The sequence below is a fragment of the Tyto alba genome, unplaced genomic scaffold (genome assembly GCF_018691265.1).
Source record: "Tyto alba isolate M040663 unplaced genomic scaffold, T.alba_DEE_v4.0 Super-Scaffold_28, whole genome shotgun sequence".
In the NCBI taxonomy this organism is placed as follows: domain Eukaryota; kingdom Metazoa; phylum Chordata; class Aves; order Strigiformes; family Tytonidae; genus Tyto; species Tyto alba.
This window is the reverse complement of record NW_024881302.1, coordinates 4,016,022-4,037,082: the sequence shown is the minus strand read 5'-3', so window position 1 is coordinate 4,037,082 and position 21,061 is coordinate 4,016,022. Positions and strand designations below refer to the sequence as shown.

Sequence of the window (21,061 nt, the reverse complement as noted above, 5' to 3'; positions counted from 1 at the left end):
AAGCAAACTTTTGTTAGAGAAAAGTAAGTTGTGTTACCTTCACATTTGAAGAATTTACTAAATAACACTACTACTTCAGAACTCTTATTTGATCCCAGGCTACCTTCACTGAGGACTGAGGGGCGTTTTCTGCTCTCACTATCTCAATATTTGATTGAATTTTAGGCCCTCTTTCAGAAAGGTCATAAGCCCGCGTCTTTCAGCATGAGTTGTCCTGTTTATGTTTTTATTACATGTCATGGTTTTGCAGGAGCATGCTCTTTAATGAATATTATGAGAACCAAACTGTAAATTGCTTTTCTCATGAAAGCAGTAAGACTTTATTACCTTTCCCTCTCCCCTGCCTCCATGTTGATACTACACTTTAAGCAAAAGAACGAGCAGTATACTTCTTTCTAATACCTGCTAAGGATGAAGACATATGCTACAACTGAGGTAGACAGCTTTCTTCTGTCAGCGCGCAATCCTATTTTCCCTCTTCACCCTTGCGTATGCTTCCCCTTAATTCCAGCCACATGGTCCCACCCTCTCCTGGGCATTCACTCTTGTGCTGTCAAGCTGATTGCAGAGTCTGTTCAGTTCGTTAACCTGGCAGAAAACATTGTGCTTTTTGGTAGCGGTGGTTTTGCAAGAGCAATATTCTCCTGCGTTACTGCACTCAACAGCTTGACGAAGGTTCTGACACGTGCACAAAGCTGGCGTGAGGAGGGAACGGCACGGGAACAGGGAGCCAGGCTGGGAGCAAGGGGGAACCTCCTTTTCCTGACAGCAAGCAACGCTGCATCCAAGCTGTAGTTTCATTTGTCTACAGCAAAGCCAGCAAAGATGAACTACTCTTGGATTGTCACCTTAGTAGGGCTTGAAATTGGAGTAAGCCAGGAAGTCAATTCTAAACAGAATTTTAAACAGGAAACAAACTTTTCAGGCTTTTTAGGATCCTGTGTGAAGACAACTCTTTGAGAAGCTGGCATTGGTGATAATGTAGCCTATTTTATTGCATATACAACTTAATATTTTTTAAGTTTACATAGCTATGTGAATTCCTTCTTCTAAGATTCTAAGATCAGTCAGTTATCTTGTATTTATCAATTTCATTTTTAAAAGTCAATAGTAATGCTGAACTAGAAATGACTATTTTGGCTTATGCCATTTACTGTTCCTGCTGTAGTATGTGTGGATAACCTCAAAGTTTATGGTTCTTACTTTTCAGCCTTCATACACATTCCCCCTCCTCAAGATTAAAAAAAGTTTTTTGGAGGTAACTGATATAGAATGTTTGCCTGTCTTTTCTTGATGATTGAAGAATAGTTGAAACTTGCAGGGCATGTTTTTCAGCTTGTAAAGATTAATGAAAGAAAGATACCGGTTCCCTTTACAAAGAACATTTTTCCCCAAGGGTTTAGTCCTGCTTTCAAGTTAAAATGCTGTAACCAGTTGAAGTATAAACCAGTTAACATCTTTTCTCCAAGGACTATCAGTAGTGAGATAGCTTGCAAAATCAAATTATGTATTCAAGGAGATTGTGGATAGTTTTGACCCTTGTTAGGCCTCCCAGTATTTTTTAGCTTATCTTCTTGCAGTAGCGTATGGATTTTTGAAGAAACTACCAGACCTAACTTCTGTAGATCAGGAGTGGTTTTAGCAGCTCTTAGAAATAGGATACTTGTGTTTTTTGCAATATTTATGAACAGAGTAAATCCAATGCCTTTGCTTTGTTTCCAGTAAAAATTAACAAAATGTCAAAATCAATTTTGAGAAGTTACCTTGAAGCTTGAGTCTGTTGGTAGGCTGGCAGTGGAAACAGCTTTTGCAGTGATGTGCTAAATGTGTTCTGGAGGAGATTCTCAAGTTCAGGGGTCTGACTTGAAGGCTTTAATTTGCATGGCTTTATGTGGGAGCAGTTTAGTTTAAAACAGAATAGCAAGCTGAGTAGAACCTTTGGGTGTATTCGCTGTTAAAAAATTGTGAATGGTTTGACTTTCCCTTCCCTGTAAAGCTTGTTTGGCATGTTTTATTAGTGGGGAAATAAGGAGCAGAGACAGAAACCAATGTATAGGCATGTGCATAGCTGTAATAATAAGCATCATAAGCATCAAAGTTTGTAAAGCTGGAGTTCTAATCTCCAAGGATATTTACCTCAAATACAACCTCTGCAGACTGTATGAAGTTGAAACTACTTGTACGTGAAGTAAGCAGATTGTAGTTGGGGTTGAATTTTTCTCTTATTTGGTCTTAGAAATTTGGCATTCATACTACTTGCATAGAAAATACTTCAATTTTGTAACTCTAGGTGGCTCCTGGGGATTTGAGGCAAAGGAAGATACAGCGTCTGTGTCCACAGTGTGAAATTCCTTACAAGACAGCGTTCTTAATCCAGGGTTTGGGTCACGTTCCAGACTTCTAACTCAAACCTTATTTTCCTCCTCTGGACAGTGGATCCATGGTTGTTACTTATCCATACACGTAATTTTTAGTTTACAGACAGTGTTTCAGTTTGACTTTTCCAAAATTGTGTTCTGCACTTATTCAGGTGAAGCTTCATCATTTGGCTCCAGCTAGGTAGCAGCACAAAAAACCCCCTTTTCTTGTGCCCTCCTAGATGCTGATTCAACTTTCAAGTGTAAAATGTTTGCTTTTTAATTATTAGTCTTACCTGTTTCTCTCTAATTGTAGTTATTTTTTTTTCTGTGCTGTGCTTTCTTCACCAAGTTATTATAGAACTTCAATATGCAGTCAAAACACTAGGCTTCTAACATGAGTAACATTTACTATATTTTTCACTTGTCATCAACTGCTTGAACAGTTTTTTGTGGGAATGGGAGGTTTCTTATCAAGAAAAACCCAACAGCAATATATAGCCAGAATTTTATTCTGGCCCTCTGAGCAAGATACCTTTATTTAGATAAAGTATTTTTTGTTTATTTGTTTAAAATTAAAAATTATCAGGGCATTTCTTTAAGAAGTGTTTAACTGGCTTAAACCAAACCAAACAAAAAAACCCATCACCACCAAAAAACCCCCTAGAACAGCGGATGCTTACAGAAAAACCAGATGTGCTAAAAGTGCTTGGCTTTCTGGTGTCTGTCAGAACAAAGAGCAGACCATACCCTTTGACAGCAGACCCTGAGGTCAGCAGGTATGTCCCCTGTTTTCTTGACCACACTATGCCAAACTACAGACTATTGCTCTTTTTGTCACTGTCATACAGTGATACTCTAAAACCCAAAGCCTTTCTTGAAATGGAAGGTATATTTTCATTGTACAGTGGTGCGGTCAATGCAAAGATACTTTCATAATGTCTAAATCAAGAGCCAGATAAGGAAGTTCAGAATTAGCCCATGTAGCTACATTGATTACAGGCTTAACATGTGCCTGTTGTATTGTCATGGACAGAGACGCACCCTTAGCATGAGAAGGTTCTTTTTCATACCATTAAAAAAAAAGCCACTCAAACTAAAGAAACAAACTTTGGTTTACCACTGTATTTTTAACCTGATTAACTCCGTGTCATTACAGAGAGCATGGCTTTTTCAACAAGGCCAGTAATCTCCATATCAGTTTTGTTCTTTTGTGGATCACTTTTGGATTATATTTACTATGACCTTCCATTCTGCTCTTTCATATCTGCTTCTAGGGTTGGGCTTTGTATGGACAGAAGGTAGATACAGTATATACTGAAACTAGAGATATGCATAAACAGCATGTGGCATGGTTTGTGTGTTGTGGATTGTTGGAATAGCTCTGTGCCAATTCATCAACAATAATTTGTGCATATTAATATATTGGGATGCATTTAATTTCATTGGCAGTTAGCCTGCTCCTTAAGTTATTAATTTGTGAAATCTGTTTTGAAGAAGGGTAAAAACTTGTAGGCAGCATATGGTGTGATATTGGGGGGAAAGGACGGCTGCGGGTGTGAATTTTATTTTGTCAGTTTAGTGGGAGTACCTCTTGTTCTTTAAAGATGCCATCTGCACAGGATTCTCACTGTAAGTCTTATGCTTCTGTGCAGATCATGCAAGATCTCACTGAGCTTTTAAGTTTGGCTGCTTTGGGGGAGGGCAAAGAGAATATTTTATTCTGTGCCACCTTTTGAAGTATTCTATTTTGTATAGAGGCTTTTTTTCTTTGCCATCAAGTTGCCATGTAAAAATACCTCGAAGGGTCTACAACGTAACTAGGTTTTAAAGGCTAGTTGTCATAAGACTGACCATTCAGTCATTTTGACAAACACAGTTCCTGTTCTTTGCCTACCACTGTTCTTTTTTGACACTGAATGTCTTCTACCTGTTCTCCCTGACCTTCCTGTAATTATCACATTAATCGTTATTTTCATGCTCTGGTTCATAGGACTTTAATGTCTTGAACTTTGCTTTGTAGGGTGTGAGAGACAGAGCAGCTTCTATTTCGGTTATGTGGTTGCTGTAGGAGTTTCTCCATATCTTTATTCAACTTCTTTAAATCAATTCAGGTCTGTATATCTGAGTGTACAACGAGCACCACAGTTGTACGGGGTCTGGCTTCATTGTTAAACTAAGGCATTTTGTGCAATGCATATACCTATATGTGGTATTTCATGTCATGGTTCCTGCTGTGCAGAAATAGGTGCCTTTTTGTTTCTCTAGCTCTTGATGTAAGGTGTGCTTGTAGTGCATCGTGTTTCATCATTATCCTCCAGTTGATTGATCTTCAAGTGTTACAGGGATCAGATAATCAAATCTATTACTATGTATCAAAGCATTATGTGATTATTCCCAGTGCTGTATATGAAAGATGTTTTCTTCTGTTGCGTGTTCTGAAAATTCGAGATCCAGATTGTATGTGTGCATTCCCCAATGTGTTCACTCACTGCTAAGAGATCCTGACAGAGACTGGATCAGGTTGAAGCACAACAGAAAAAATTTGTTCAGTGGGTCTTGATATGCCAAGACAGGAATTCAGGGAAGTTTGGTACAAGTTCTGCTTCAGAACTTAATGTCTTTTTCAGTCTTACTTAATTCAGCTGAGAGAATCAAATAGAAATGATTGTCATGGATGATTATGCGCTGTATAGCTTTAAGTTTTTGAGAACATGATGCATTGATTTCTTCTTGAGACACCCGAGAGATAAAAACAATTTTGTGATGCAGATGGTCAGTAGAAATGCTGAAGATAAGAAATTATGTTTATAAAAGTTGACATTTTCCATACTCTTGAAGGAAAAAAAAAAAAAAGCCTTTATTTCCAAAGTGCTCATGGGTCCTTTTCCTGCTAGGTGACTTACCAAAAGGTTCAAAACTAATCTTGCATATTGCAGAGATCCTTGGGTTTAGCTCCTCTTACCCCTCCTGCCTCGCATTTATTTTAAACTTAAGCTTGGCTGTGAGAGACACTAAATTCATATAGATGTCTGTTATATTTATAAATATTTTTAAATCAGTTTTTAGGTGTGGATTTAACTGTGTGACCTTAGTTTATGAAATCGCCTGGCTTTTTTGTTTTTAATTCAGGTTATTCTTTACACTTATAATACAGGACAGCCATTGCTTTAACAGGAAGAACAATTCAACTTCACATCCTGGCCAGGAGACATTGCTCCTGGAATATTTATTTTATCCTACCTAGATGAAAACCCAGCCCTTGTGGACTTGTGGCATGTGGTTGTATCAGGATTGTTGTCATGCTCTGCAGCTACAAGACTGCAAAATATTTAAAGGGAATTATATTTACATGTACTCTGATCTGTTCCTTTTTACTATAATTGCGATCAATTTGGGGACACATTGGCTATATTTGGCCTGCAGAAGGCTTTTGTCTAGCCATTATCTTTTCCTCCTTGTGGGGAGGCATATGGGGAAATAAAATGTCTCCTGCCATACCCACTCAGGTGCACAGAAATTTTTAGTGGAGAAAACGAGTGATACCGCAGTATCTAGGACAAGTTGTCTCCTCCCTCATGTTAGGAGCTCTTGTAGAGCTATTGCTATTTGAAGTATCAAAAAAAATGTATTTTAAGTCATAAGTTTAATACTGCTAGTAGAGGAGCTTATCTGTAGATTTCATAGTGTATGCGTATCTTCCATATTAATGTTGTTGCAGTTCTTAAACTCTGCATTAATTTATTTACCGAGATGACACTGGAACACTTCAGAATACAAGTGCATCAGGGGCTATTGCAGGATCTCATCACTGAAGAGTTTTCAGAACAGTTAGGGAAACATTTGTCAGGAATAACATAGGTAGTGTTAATTCTGCTTTGAGGTAGATGGATGGACCAGGTGACTTCTCAAGATCTTCTACAGCTATGTTTACTGTGATTTTAGTGGAAGATTCAATGCCCTTTCCAGTGGTGTGGTAAAAAACACTCATCACTTTGTTTTATTTGGAAGCATGTGTCTTAATTTAAATTCACAGGGAAGAAATATCTGCAGTCTCTTGTTTTGCTTGAAACGGCTATTTACACAGGCTATATGAAAAATTAACTTTAAGAGGTTTGTTTGTTTGTATTGCCACATATTTTAGGAATGCTGACTCACTTTACCAGGGTGAGGGTGTGCACACACGAGCTGGTTACCATGAAATCAGAAGGATGAGAACTAAAGGGCATCAAGTGCTCTTACCTCGTCTGTGTGCTTGGTCTTAACCCAGGCATACAGTTACTGCAAAGTAAATGACAGGCTGTAACCTTACAGCCTGGCTTACCCATGGCCACACCATTAGAAGAGATCACTGGCCTCGTTTGAAGTGCTTTAAGCCTGGAGAAATAGAAATAAAAATAAGCATAATTGGTCAGTACTCTTCTGGAGAATCAGAGACACGCAGTGCTTGCCCACTGCTGAACTCAGAAAGTATCTACAGGTAAATGAAACCATAGGGAGTGTGCCCTAAGGCAAAGAATGGAAACTCCTCTGGGCTGTGAAAATGGTTCATGTTTTGGCATCATTAGTTTGTGAATTGGTTCAAAGATGGATACATTTAAAGCGTAGTATAGAGAGTACCTTCTGTGTCTGGCACACTGTGTACACTCAGGAATCATTGTCTGGCTTGGGGGTTTTGTTTCATCCGTGCAATAATAATATAAAATGCTGCCCTTTCTGTGTTTGATCATATTCTTGGAAACTTGTTTGATCTATTTGCCCCAAGGATGTCACTTGCCCTTAGGTTCCTCCAACAATACATGTCTGAGTAGCATGTGTGGAAAGGCCGATCTGTTGCTCTGGGGAAGAATCTATAGTAAAGCCTTCTTTAGTAGTCATTGCTTAGAGATGCACGTTTTTCTCACAAATCTGGCAAAGTTAAGTGTAACCTTGAATCTCATCTCCATTTGTTGTTGATGATATCATTACTAGAAATTCTTACTTAAATAAATTACAAACATATATCTCATATGCTGAGCCTTTAGTCCAGTCTTGTTTAAATGTTACGTGATTGCTTTTAATTGAAGGTACAGCATGATACAGGGACACTGCAGAGCTCCTCCAGAATTGATTTATAACACTGCTGATAGCTGAAAACTTAAATTTTTCTTGAGACACGCTAGCAGGTATGACACAAAGGAAATGAACTGAAATACCAGATCCAGACAATCTCTTTGCATTATTCTGTGACTATTTTTGCATTACTCAAGTGAATGAATGATGCATTGAGCCACAAATGTGAAAGCACATACACCGAATATCTATGCAGTCTATCCCCAAAGTCATTTTTAGTTAGCAGCCCTGATTCTAGCAGCAGCTGTTACCTGTTTTTCATCCCTTCCTGAGGGGCAGCAGGGCAGTTAATTTTGGTTTCCAGAGCCCTGTGGTAGGAATAGGGATACAGGCACTAGGGGTATGGCTGTTTTGCTACCCAGCCTGTGGCTTTTAGGCAGCTCTCTGCGCTGGAAGTCTGTTACACTACGAGGGCTGGCTGTCGGAGAGACCGACAGCTCCTGCATCCCTCCCTCATTCTGGCACTGGCCTTTCGTCGTGACCCGCGATGAACTATGCGAACCTGCTCAGACGGGTCAAAGGCTTATCACTGTTGGCAAGTGCTGAGTTCATCCCCTCAAGGTGAGACTCCTTTTTCTGTCAGACAGGCAAGGTGAACCATTTCGCCGTGGATTCAAGCAGATGCCATCTCAGTGCAAGGGGAACATCCCTTTTGGCATCAGTCAACTGTTAGATGAGCTTAGCTGTTGTGTGAAAATGCCTTTACCTTCCCCCTCCCTGTCAAAGCTGGTTCCTGTGTTTTGTATCACACCATAATAATAATCTGGATGTGTGAACAGTCATGGGATGAAAAAGTGGAAGGGGCGTTACACACCGCTTCTGAGTCAGGGTCAGTGTACTGGGCTGTTTCTGATGGCTGACAGAGCTGCTTTTGGAACCACTCCAACAACTGGGAGTCCCAAACTCCCTTGTTGCAATGTTTTCTAACTGTGAGAATTATTTTAAATATCTAATTAAATTAAACGTCTTGTGAGCTCAGTCTTTTTTTATTATAGCTTTGGTAGGCCACAGGAGTTAATTACAGTCCTCTTTGCAGTGGCCTGTAACATACTTGGAAATTGTCAGCCTGGTTGTTCCTCCATCAGCACTAGCTTTTTTAATTAACTCAACCAGTGGGTTATTCAGTTGTTTCTCCAGTCTCAAATATTAATTTCATGCAAATTTTCACTCATGTTTTTAACTTCTTCCCAGTTTGCATAGATTTCTTTTAAAATGGGTGCTCAATTCCAGACATCATCCAGCTGAGGTTCTTCCTGTCACCAGGGCAGCATAATTACCTCCCAGGCATTTTTGTATTCCTGTTAAGTTTTAAAATGCTGTTTGTCTCAAAACTACAGCCTAGTATTAAGTCATTTAGGTTGAGTTGCTGTAGCCACTGCTCCTTATTTTGTGTTTGTCCACTTAATTTTTCTTGTTTCCTTCTTCACAATTGTTTTTATTGAATTTAATTGATTTCAGATAGTTTCTCCCATTTAACAAGTTGCTCTTGAATTATTGTTCTGTCTTCCAATTACGTCTGCACTATCTTGATGTACTTTGTCCCTTCTGTAAGCATATGTGATGTCACTGAAGCTATTGAAGAAAAATAGTGAATGCAATCAATTCCCCATTAACTAAGAGGGGTGGGGACAAACTAAATGCTGGAAAAACATTATTGGTGTCTCGATCCACAGTAAGTCAATGCAAATTGAGCTTAGGCTCCGAGCAGCATGAATGTGCGCAGTGTCAGCGTGGGTCTGTAAACAGCAAGAACATGTTCACATGGCGCTGTGCCCAAGGTAATGAGCCTTCCAAGAAGTACTGGGGAATGCAGTGCAGAGGCACTAAATCTGGTTGCATAAAGAATGTAACCACATTTGCTTGGTCTGGACTACTTAATCTTGCCTGTACAGAACGAGTGCTGTTTGTTTTTACATTGTGGTGTGGATGAACTAGATCGTCCTCATAGACATGCTAGAAAATATGTTCATCTTTACTGCTGAACAGATGCTACAAACATTGCTGTGCATATATCCTGACAATTTAATGTAGGTAGGTTGTTACCTGTTGATAACTTTTAATGTTGGTTTGTTTGTTGTGTTTTGTTTTGGTTTGTTTTTTTTTTTTGTTTTTTTTTTTTTGTATTTTAAGGGGGGGGTAAGGGGAAGAGTAAAAACAGTGACTTTCGAGTGGCAATCCTAACACAACATAAAAAAGGGTAAGTCTGGAAAGTCTCCTGTGAATGTTGAGGTCACTCCAGAACTGCCCGGTTGCACACAAATATGTCAGAAATTTAAAAAAAAAAAAAAAAAAAAAAAAAAAAAAAAGACTTCAAGTTGTCATGCGAACCCAAATGAAGTACTTAAGCATGCATTTAATTGTTGCATTTAAGTCATAACACTTAACATGAGATTTTTCTTACAGGCAGCAAAACTGGGAAATACAAACTGACATGTTGTTTGGGGGTTTTTTGAACCATTCGGTAATCTGAAAGGTGGCAAAGTGACTCTCTTTTCTAAAAGAAAACCACCCTTGGCCACTAATGAGTACCTTAAGAAAAATAAGTAAATTGCAGAGCATCTAGTTAAGGTCACAACTTGCATTCAGTGCACGGGGTACGTTTCCTGGGGTTTTCTGAATTGTCAGTTACTCACCTATAGAGCAAATTGTGTCTAGTTAATTTTTTTTAATGGGCTGACCAACTCATCTTTGTCTCTGGGTAAAATTGTGTTAATAGGTAAACAGGATCAGTAATGAGGATGAATTCCACTTACTCTGTACAGCAGTAACATACTGAAACAGAGAACTTTCTGGGTTTGAGTGATTCATCCATCTAAATAGTCTTTGTCTTCTGGTGCAGGTCATACATACAAGGAGGAATACCTACTGTATTCTCTTTCTTTCAACAAAAAATGATTTTGCTATACACGTGCCATTCATGGCATATAGTTCTCTCCTCCACTGTACCATCTTTTGTAGCTGGACTCCAGGATTTTCAACTGGAAACAAACTCAAGGACAGTTTCCTTTTGTACACATAAACAAACTTTTTGCTATTGAGCAATCTGTTACTTTAATAGTAATGGAAAAAATGCAGTGATCTAGAATCCTTTTGCCAGAAATTGAAGGTTAAAGATGGATTTTCGTTTAGAATGCAAATATTTCTTTTTCCTAAGATACTTTTTTTTTTCCTCTTCCAGAAAGCCTTTTCTGATGTAATTGCCTTTCTGTCTGTGTAGGCATGGGTAAACTTGTAGTTTATGGTGCAATGCATAATGCAGTGTATCTAAAATAGTCCTGTAATTTACTTTCTATTAACAGGGGTTGTTCTTCATAGTCTTATACTGACTGTTCCTGGTTTCAGTGTCTTCCATGTTTTCAATTAATTTTCTTATATACCTTGGTTCTTATGTTAGAGCTCCCAGAAGAGGGGGTGGGGGAGGGAAACATGCCAATATTAAGTCATATGTGTAAGGGGAAAAAAAAGCCACTTCATTCTTCATGTGTGTTTGGATATGGTAAGCAATAAATACAGATAAATTTACTTCCTGTTTTAATCCCAGTACTCTACAGAACGGACTTAATTTATGATTCCTCCAAATGATGTGTGTGCAGATCTGATATTTAAACTGAAGAATGTGTCCTCCAACTGCACTGGAGTGCATGTGTGTGTCTATTAGGGCTTCTGGATGAAAGGGACTGGCTTTTTATTTGACTCCTGCTAGTGCCAAATGAAAATATCTGTTTGTAATTAAAACAGGAAAAATAGATCCAAATTTTTATAAAAATATTACATAAATGCAATGTACTCTGTCATCCTCCCAGCCTCCCAAAACTGAAGGATTCAGTATAGCCTAAGAAGCTTAATGTACACACACATATACACATGATATTTAATAGGTATTTTCAGATAATGCAATAATATAATATCGTGAAAATATTTATATATATTAATATAGCATATATAGAAAAAGTGAAAACATGTATCACATCTCTTTTTTTGTATGTTAAGAAATACTGCTCTAGAAATCTCCTCTGACTTGTGATTTAAAAGGCTTCGCTTAAAAGTCAGGTAGAGCAGAAGGGTGAGTGAAGTTCTCCAGGTTGTGCCTCTTGGTGATTGAATAGCTTGAGGGGGCTGGGAGAGCGGGTGGGTGGTGGTAGTGGTATAGCTCAAGAGGTGGTTTCAGAAGGGATTTAGAATGATTCAAAATGAGCAGTGACTAACCTGTCAACCTTGAATAACTGGAGAAAAGTAAACACGGGGGAACTTCAGTGCATTTTCACCTGGTTCAGCAGTAACCCGAAGAGGAAGGATTATTGCCCTGAGTGTTCATCTTGATTTCTTTGATCCGTCCTGTAATCCCTTGCTAGCTGTTTGTGTCAGAAATACTCTGTTTAAGAAAGATTCACTGATTACCCAATCTGAATCAATGAATCAGTTTGGAGAGCACTTACTCAAGCAGTTGCCCCAACTTACCTGCTGGGGATCCTTAAGTACCGAGGAAAAGGGTGGTAAAGAAGCAGTCTAGTTTGTAACTGCCTGATGCTGCTCGGCTGCAGGACAGAGCAGGATGCACTTGGTGAGGAAGAGCCCATGATGACTCGGGAGGGTGGTTTTGGTGGGCAGTTGGGGTGATAAGCCTGCTAGATAAGAGGGTCAGAACAACTAAGAGATGTAGTGGCAAAGAAATCCGGAGTTGCAGCCTGAGTGTCCTGGATCTTGCTGCTCAGTATTACTCAGAGGGGGTGGTCTCGTAATCTTTGTGGTGTTCTCTAATGTTGCTGGGTTTGCCCTTGTTAGGGGACTAGAACATTTGTGTGCTTCATTCATTATGTTTTATGTGTCTGGATCTCACCACATATTTTTCATTCAAGTGAATTGTTTTAGTCTAGTCTTCCAAAACTACATATCCATTTTACCTTCCTAGTACTTTTTCTATAGATTGCTGGTTATATAAAGCCTAGAAAGGTTCAGTGTTAGGGATGCACAGTGTTTTCAAGCTTAGCCTCTTGCAAATGTCTGTTGTCTTGCTTGCAACTCAGCAGTTTATAATGGCTTAGCATCTTGAGTGATTCATGTTATTTCAGCATTATGCATTTTCTTTATCAAGTTTCTTCTGTGTTTTGTATCTCCTAAATTTTTACCCTTTCTGGAAAATCTTTTGGATTGACAGAATAGTTTTGTCATTGTGCAGGCTTTTTCTTGAATATAAGCTACATTAACCAGCACTGCGGTAACTTACTCCTGTTGTAGGTATTTGGCAGACCCACTATTAACTGATTGGGGGGTGGGCAGGAGGGGGCTGGGTGTCAAAAGTGTGTCAAAAAACCCCTTAACATCTGGCAAAAATAACTATTGACTTGAAGGAACTCTGTTCAGGGTTTTAGGTTGTTGAAGTATCCTCTCACCAGCAGAAGGGCCGCAAGGCCGCTTAGGACTGCCCGAGAGCCTCACCGCAAAGCTGAGAGTTCTCTGCATTGCTGTCGCTGACTGTATGGTCTTAGACCTGCAGTCATGAGAGACCACCTTTGTTCCACTTCAACAGCAAATTGTGTGCAAGTGTGTAACTTGCTGGTGAAATCATTGCTCTGAGGATGTAGCCCTTAACATGCTTCTAGGCAGTGCGTATTCATTTCAGGGTTATTTTTAGTAGGTTTTGACCATACTCTGAATTCTATAGATGTTTCGAAGTTTGTACTTGCAGAGCTCTTTAGCTTAAATTGTTTTCTCAAATTCTCTGCATCTTCCTGTGGTGGTACTGCTCATGAGGCCTAAAAACCAACAGGATATTATTAATTCTATTAGCTCTTGAAATATATGTGAAAAGGGATGGGGAAATCCCCAAACATTTCATACACCTCTGTATATGCTCCTCTAGCAGGCACTGGAACCAAAGCCCATAGCAAAGCCTCCCGGTTGCTGCAGGCTTCCTCCCAGCAAAGCATTACAGTATAGTTGCTGACGGGTGTTTCAGTTCAGCCCTGTCCCAGGTCACGTAAATGTTTTCCATCCTTCTGTGTTCTTCATCAAAGCTCTTTGGGGTCTGTGTTATTTTTTAATAGTTTTGAATATTATTTTTGCAGTGTTTAAAACCCAACCAAGCAAAAAACCCAGTTTCTGTCTTGATAACTCCCTGCAATATAAAAAAGGCATAATACCTGAATATGGTGGTATTAAAGGAATATAAGGAATAAATTCATACTTTTGCCTTATATCTTAGAAGTGGTGGAAAAAGTACAAGATGTGGTCAGCAGGACTCAGGTGAAATTCCAAGATAAATTTTGAGAATTTTACACCAAATTTTCCTATTTAAATACGAACTTAACATGGTCAAACTGTGCCCTTTAGGAATAAACAAAGGAAAATAAATTAATTATTTACAAATTCTAAGGCGAAGCTATAAAACTGTTTAGAGAATACAATTTATGCATTTTCAGAAACTCAGATTGTGCTCAAACACCTTTTCTTTTTTCCTACCCTCCTCCCCCCGATTATTTTTTTTCTTCTATGGTAGGTTGCATACTGTGTGTTTGCTGGAGGTAGAGATGTTGAATTGCTAAGTTTAATTTTTAAGAACATGTGGTTGAAATTTTTTCATTTAATTTGGCTGCAGCAAAAGTTGATGTAGCTTTGTCTTAAAGTGTTGTCAAAGTAATTTAATACCTAAGTGTGTAATTGGTAAGTTTGTAAAAAATGTGCTGTAAAAGCCTCTGAAAAAACCTTTTCTAATACATTAGACTCAGTATTCCTGCTTCTGCAGTTACCTGTGGGTTTCATGCAGCCACTGGGAAGGGATGCTTCAGCTGAAGTGGTGTAGAATAAATTCACTAAAACTGCATGGTTATTTGTTTTGATAACTCACATGATAACTACTTTCACAGAATGTCATGCATTTTCCTGTGAAGACCTGTAATTTCACGTATCTGCATACTGCTGCTTTCTGAAATGGCTACTTTTTAAAATATTATTTCAAAAGGACTTATCTTTTGAGAATAATTGCTGTCACTAACCCTATTAGCAAAACTATGCTGCTTCTGGCATGCAAATGGGGCAGTAGTGTATTGGCCTGGCTGGGGTCAGTGTTTGTAACAGATACATTCTGGTCGTGTGGTATGGTCTGCACCTGAAACTTGAGAGCTGAGAGAGAATTTGGTTTTTGTTTTAGGTGCTAAGAAATAGGGCAGTTCTCCCTTGAAATACGTTTTCAGAAAGATGCTCTTGAATGATGTTGCAATTCCCATTGTATGAGCATAGGATGAAAACCCAAAGTTGTTCTCAAAATCGTCATTGCCATGCTATGCTGTTTGCTTCCAAGGGTTATGTTGAACTCTCTTTAAATATTTCAGTGAGCACTTCCTCAGCTTGCACTGACTTCTGATACTGTCTGATGGAGCTTCAGGGAAACATCAACACCAGATGGGGAACTGGGAGGGCTGGGGGTAGGGGACAAAAAATTCCTCTAAGGTGTTGCCAACCTGTGTTTAATGTAAAATGGATCTCAAGCTGGTTATGCTTTTGTGCATCTGAATGATTTCCTGATTGTCTCATGAAATTGCGTTTTATAGTGACCTATGTTCTTGCTTCCAGAACCTTCATTCAAATAAATCACAGGTTTCTGTGTGGTAATGTTTGTTCAGACTGGTTTGTCTGCTCTCTTTCCTATTCCAGCATGACACTTAGGTTTAGAGGCAAACAGAACCTCTTGCAGGAAAGCAAGATAGGCACCTGATTGGTTTTTCTGTATTTTGTATTCATGTGTGGTCCTCTCATTTCCCCACTTCCCCACCTTTAATAGCTGTACAGTTGCATTTCACAGAGAAGTGGAATTTCCTTATCTTGTTTTGATTTTTTCATCTCGCCTGCGTGGGTGGACTTGCAGAACCAGTGTTCTAGATCTCCCTGCATCACAACAAGCGCTGTTGCCCAGTATTGCAGATCTATTACTTTGAGCATTTGAAAAAAACAAAACCCGTTACCAGAAGAAGATTGAAGAACTGAAGCTGACAAAGGTAAGACAGCTGCTTAGAACCTCGTTTTGTGACCAAATGTAAAATGAATTTCCCAGATGGGTTTACCTGTGTTCAGGGCATTGCAGAAGTAGATTTATTGCTTCTTTGCTTACGCCCTGCCTGTCCAGCATGTGACAGAATGAGAATAGTGATCATACACCATGCATGATGATTAAAGGATATTTTCTTTTCTATGGTACATGACAATTTGGTCTTGACAGCAATATTAATTTATTCCAATATTTACATTTACATCAGCAAGGTTCAGAAGTAAACCAGTGCTTTTCCCTTAACTACACTTAACACAAGAGCCCACATCTGCATGTAGAATGTATTGTGTATTTCACTGGTTACTCTTGCTCATTTCAGAAACAGTTCATAAAAAAACAGAAATAAAGATAACACTGTGAAGCACAGCAGAAGTCTGCAAAGTAGCACAGCTTTATTACTAGAGGTTGGATCCTGTTGGCAATCCTTAGACAGTTAGCCCACTCCTCTGTACAAATACTGTTCGCTGATTAAATGCTAGTGGAGACAACTGTTGATGCTAGCAAAAGTGGACTGCTGAATTTGAGGTTTTGGAACGTTATTTTTCTGTTAATTTATGACCCACATGTTGCAATGCTGACTATTCCCGTTAAATATTGCCAGGCTTTGTTAGTGTGGAGGGAATAGGTGTGGCAGACACAAGTGGTTTACATTCTTATTATTTTATTGACCAGAATGCTGTATAGGCTTTAATGTTTAGCTGTTTTTCTTTCCAGCAAAACTCATTTTTTTTTCCGTAAAAGTTAAGCACAGGAGAATGTGGCGTTCTGTCAGTTCTTTAGTTTACATACATCAAATTTTGATGTTTTCCAAGATGCTGCAATTAGTTACTCAGTATCTTAGCTGTAGTTCAGTGCAACATCCCTATTTCATATCATCCCTGTTTCATTGGAAACATCAGTTTGAGACAGTATAGCAGCTGCAGTTATTGCTCCCTGAAGAATAAGATTGATGTATGCTCCTTTATGTTTTTTCCCTTTTCAGCCAAGTAAGTTCTCATGTCTTGCTACATTCACCATTTTCTGATTTTTATTAGGGTTTGGAGTTATTCACGTTTCAGCCTTGTCTGTTTTGCAGGTTACTTTGTCTTGGTTCATTCAAGTGAAGTCATAGCGCATGAAGCACTCCATTTAGACCCATGAGAAACTGACACCAAGAGGCTGAGCAACTAGAGTAAAGCAAGAGAGCCTTCTGAGTCTGGCGCCTGTAACTAGTCTTCTGGTGGCAACTTTGAGGAAGATTTGATTCTTGTGGTCACAGGGAAAGAAGGTCCAGCCACAGGCATGTAATAAATGATGCTTAATAAATGATTCCAAAAAGCTGCCTTTATGTGTTTGCTTTCACTTGTGATTGCTCAATTAGCTATCAAAAAGCGATAGGGCGAGTCTCTAGATGTAGTGCTGGTTTTCCACCAGTCTTCTGTGCTGTGCAGGCTGACTTTGAATTCTGGCACTAACCAGAGGCACTGAGTTTCACAGGGAGAAATAGGGAGAGGCTCATCGGCTTCTCAAAATACTCCGGTGCATCTCAGGAATGTCCAGGGAGCCTTACAGGCTTCCATTTGCACAGTCCATGATTTAAAAAAATCCAGTGAGTTTTAAATGGAAAATACAGGAGAGAGAGAGGTAGGCAAGAAGTACTGACCAAACATTCCTCCACTTGCACGGCATGAACGCCTTTCTGTTGCGACACTGTTTGCACAGACATTGTAGACTGGGGATTGAAATAGGATTGTGTACAGGGTTGAAGCATCACACCGTACTTCAAGCTGCTACAACAAATTAACTATTTAACACTTTGCTAATGTTGTGCGTACACTTGTTGCCTCCCAGCATGAAAATAAAGCAAATAATTGCAGTAAGCTTTCTGCCCAGTAGAAGTTACTATAATATAATGAGAAACTTTGTCCTGCACTTTGAGTAAACAGAAACAACAGGAAGCTGTTGGAAGGAGGACGGTGTTGCATTAGATACAGGGGGGGAAAAAAATTAAGAGGGCTCTGTGTCCATCGCCTGCAGCTCAGTATGCAGTTCAAGCTGATGTAGTGCCGTTTCTCTCTGGTAACGTAGCAACTGGACCACACCTCCTCCTGCTGAAAGATGCTAAAGAGCCCTTTGAGCACTATCTGGTGTACTGCAAGGGAACTGCACCATTTTTAATTACCACAGCATTGCCAGCTGATACTCCCCCCCCCCCCCCCATGGAATGGCAAGGAAATTCTTCGTTCTCTATCAAGTAATGGCTGGGTTTTTTTGTTCACTGGTTGTGTAGAAATCCCATTTATATTGCAGAAGAGGACTATGTTAATTTTAAATTAATACCGGAATTGTATCTATCAGTACATTTTTATCTTGTTTCAAAGTAAGTTTTTGATTAAAAATAAGCATTCTTGTCCACCTGATGCTTTCCTCGTTTAGCACTCCTCTATGGTGGTATTATGTTAACATTTTGGAAGAATACTCAAGGATTTGAGCATGTTTTTCTTCTCACTTAGACTTTGCAAATGACTGAAAAGCTTTCCCCACTCCTAACCTCTCTTCTGTTGTGCTACAAAAGAGCTTTCCTTTAAGCATCTTGGTTTCCAAGCACAAGAAATCGTCTCTGGGCATTACTGAACGTTTGACTTAAGGTGTGATGAATCCTCTTATGCCAAGTTGAATTTTTTGATGTATACTGTAGATTAATGCTTGACTTAGCTAAAATGAGTGTGGAACTAGTATTGTTCAGAGTTTCTCTTTTAAGGTTTTGTTTGAATCTTGGGTTTTGTACAAAAAAAAAAAAAGGGATATGCTAAGTCTGCATTGGATGTCACAGCCTGACTTTGTTTTGTCAAGGCTGTTCCCTTTGCTGCTTGTCTTAGAAAGATGATTGTTGCACTATAACAGTAAAAAAACGTTATTCTGGCTTCGTGACCTGCATGAGGGAAAGCCTTTTAAACTGTCGGAAAATTTATTTTTTGATTTATTTAAGTGTATTGGTTTCTTACTGTAGTGACTTACCAGTTGTTGTCATTGCACTTTGGTTTCAGCCTGGGGAGGGGACATGTTTTGGTGATGCATGGCAAAATAGCCATTGCAAAATAATGCTATTGGTGGTGTTGTACTTTGAGGTTTCCTCTTTTCTGAGAATTTAAAAACCAGATACTAGTGTAATTCAGAAAGCTTGCGGCAGCTTGTGACTTGAGTACATCAAAACCAATAGCCTACCTAAAACAATGTAAAACTCTCTACTTGGAGCTGTACATATACAGTAAATCTTTGTCAATATTGTGAAAACTATATAAAAATGCAAATATACCATTTTGTTAACTTGATAATGCTTATGCATCCCCTCCCCCTTCTGTCTTTATAGGTCTACGAGGGCTCATCAATCTTGGGAACACATGTTTTATGAACTGTATTGTCCAGGCACTTACCCACACTCCACTGCTGCGAGATTTCTTCCTCTCCGACAGGCACAAATGTGAAATGCAAAGCCCCAGCTCATGTCTGGTCTGTGAAATGTCTACGCTTTTTCAGGAGGTGAGTGCTGTTTGCCACAGTTGCATCGCCTTTCCACAGATGCTGGCTGTTTCTTACCCTAAAAGAAGTTGTGTGCTATTTGCAAGTATAAAGGGAATGCAAATTTTGTTTCCTCTCAAGGTGTGGCACAACAGAGCAGTAAAGATTGAGACCCTACTGTCAGAAATAACAAACTGCTGAGAAGGAAACTATCGGCCTTTTAAGTCTTACTCTTAAGTTACCCTTGTTTAGACAAAGCTGATATTGGAAATAATTACAGTGCTGCCTGCTCTTCTGAGACTGATCTGCAAGTCTTTAGTCTTAAAAGCTGAATGTGTGCTTTAATTAAAGGTGCAAGTTGTAACTGGAAAATATGTCACAGGCTCTTTGGGTGATAATGGGAGTGAGAATAAAGCAATAGTATATAGCCTTGTGGTTTAAGGCCCCGGATTGCATAGGTCTGTGTAAATATTTTAAAGATTTCGATTCAGTGCTTTCTAAGGGAGAGAAACATCTTTGCTGTCATCTCTTACGTGGAAACCCATTAATGGCCAGGAAGATGTAGAAAAGTAAATGTGTTGGTACTGTTTGTACCTTCCGTGTACCATGTTCCTCTTCTTTCCCTTTCTCACTCAGGTGACTGGCTTTGCAATGTGCCTTTCTCTGTAAGTCTAGTCTGTGCTGTATGACACAAGCAAAGTCTTTTCTTTAATAGTCATAGAACTTTATTAACTATCTTATTTCTACATCAGTAATGTAAGGACTATGGCTAGACATGGGCTTCTAGTTTTAAGATGAGTCTTTAAAAGCAAGCAAACAAACAAATCCAGTTCTGTGCCTTTCCCTCAGTGATAGATCTGCTTTCTTGGTAAATAAAAAAACGAAAACAATGAACCAGACAAAAAAAAGCTATAGTATGTGTTGTCACAGAGCATTTAAGATAGCTGGAGATGTCGGTACGCAGAGCACATCTTTTGTGTATATCCTGTCACAGAAGTTCATTCAAACTGAGACCAACCTCAAATGACTTTACCTTTATCTTGCGATTTTTCAATTTGATTTTGCTTCTCTGCCTTTTTCACCAGAGGTGATTCTTTTTGGTTACTGAAGGTGAGTTAAACATATATGGAAGGTAAAGTCCCCCCTAGCCATTCCAGTACAAAGTCGTTTTCAGCTCATACTCAGCACTTGCATGAATTTGCAACCTTTCATGCTGCTTATCAGTCATTAGTTGTATGTTATACTTCTTATCTTTTGATTTATTTTTCAATTATTCCTGAGTCTGTCAGGAAAGGAGGTAAAAACAAAAGGCAGGCATACCAATAGGTAGCAGCTGCAGGATTATTGAAACCAGATGTGCAGTTAAATGGAGAAATACCACTCTGCCTAGATAAAAAAATCAGTCATGGTATAGAAATACCAGTTTCTGTATGCTGCTAATATAGAAACCTATTTGCTTATTTAAAAAAAAGGTACTATTATAATCTTGATATTCTTTCATCAAACTGTGGTATAAAGTCTTAATTCAAATGAGTATTACCACATTCTGTTTAGACACATGTGTTTTTTTTAAAAAAAAAACCTTGGGAAAGGGGAAATGAGTATTACGTTACAGATTGAGAGGCTGGAGGAAAGATGAAGACTGTCTAGGTAATTATTTTTATTTCTATTTGTGTATGTGGAGCCCTGTTGATGGCCTGGGATGCCTTTTGCTAGACCGTGTATAAGCATGTAACAAAGGAACAGGCTGTTACTCAAAATGGGGCTTAAATGCAGCATTCGCATTAGTTTCAATTGTAATCAAGTTTAATTTCACACACAACTTTGGGAATCTCAGCCTTCATCTTCCCCGATCAAAATTCATGCCTATGCTTGCATTGGTTCTAATAATTAATGTTCTGCGACATGAGGATATTTGAATGAGTGAAGAGCCATATCTATGATACAGACTGTGAAGACAGCAGTTACAGTAGTCTCTGTCCTTATTTCATGTTGAAATACTGCAGCTGTGTGCTGTGGGAGGGCAACTAAAAGTGACTCAACCACCTTGAAG

General features: G+C 39.0%; 1 protein-coding gene across 4 annotated transcripts in view; it reads left to right on the top strand.

The window, feature by feature from the left end:
• USP22 (ubiquitin specific peptidase 22) overlaps positions 1–21,061 on the top strand; it is a 113,398-nt gene that overhangs the window by 66,812 nt on the left and 25,525 nt on the right. For all 4 annotated transcript variants that reach the window (XM_042798419.1, XM_032989045.2, XM_032989043.2 and 1 more), the window contains one exon: positions 18,860–19,029. In XM_042798419.1, coding sequence (XP_042654353.1) covers positions 18,860–19,029 — 170 coding nt within the window. The remainder of the gene's footprint in view (positions 1–18,859; positions 19,030–21,061) is intronic.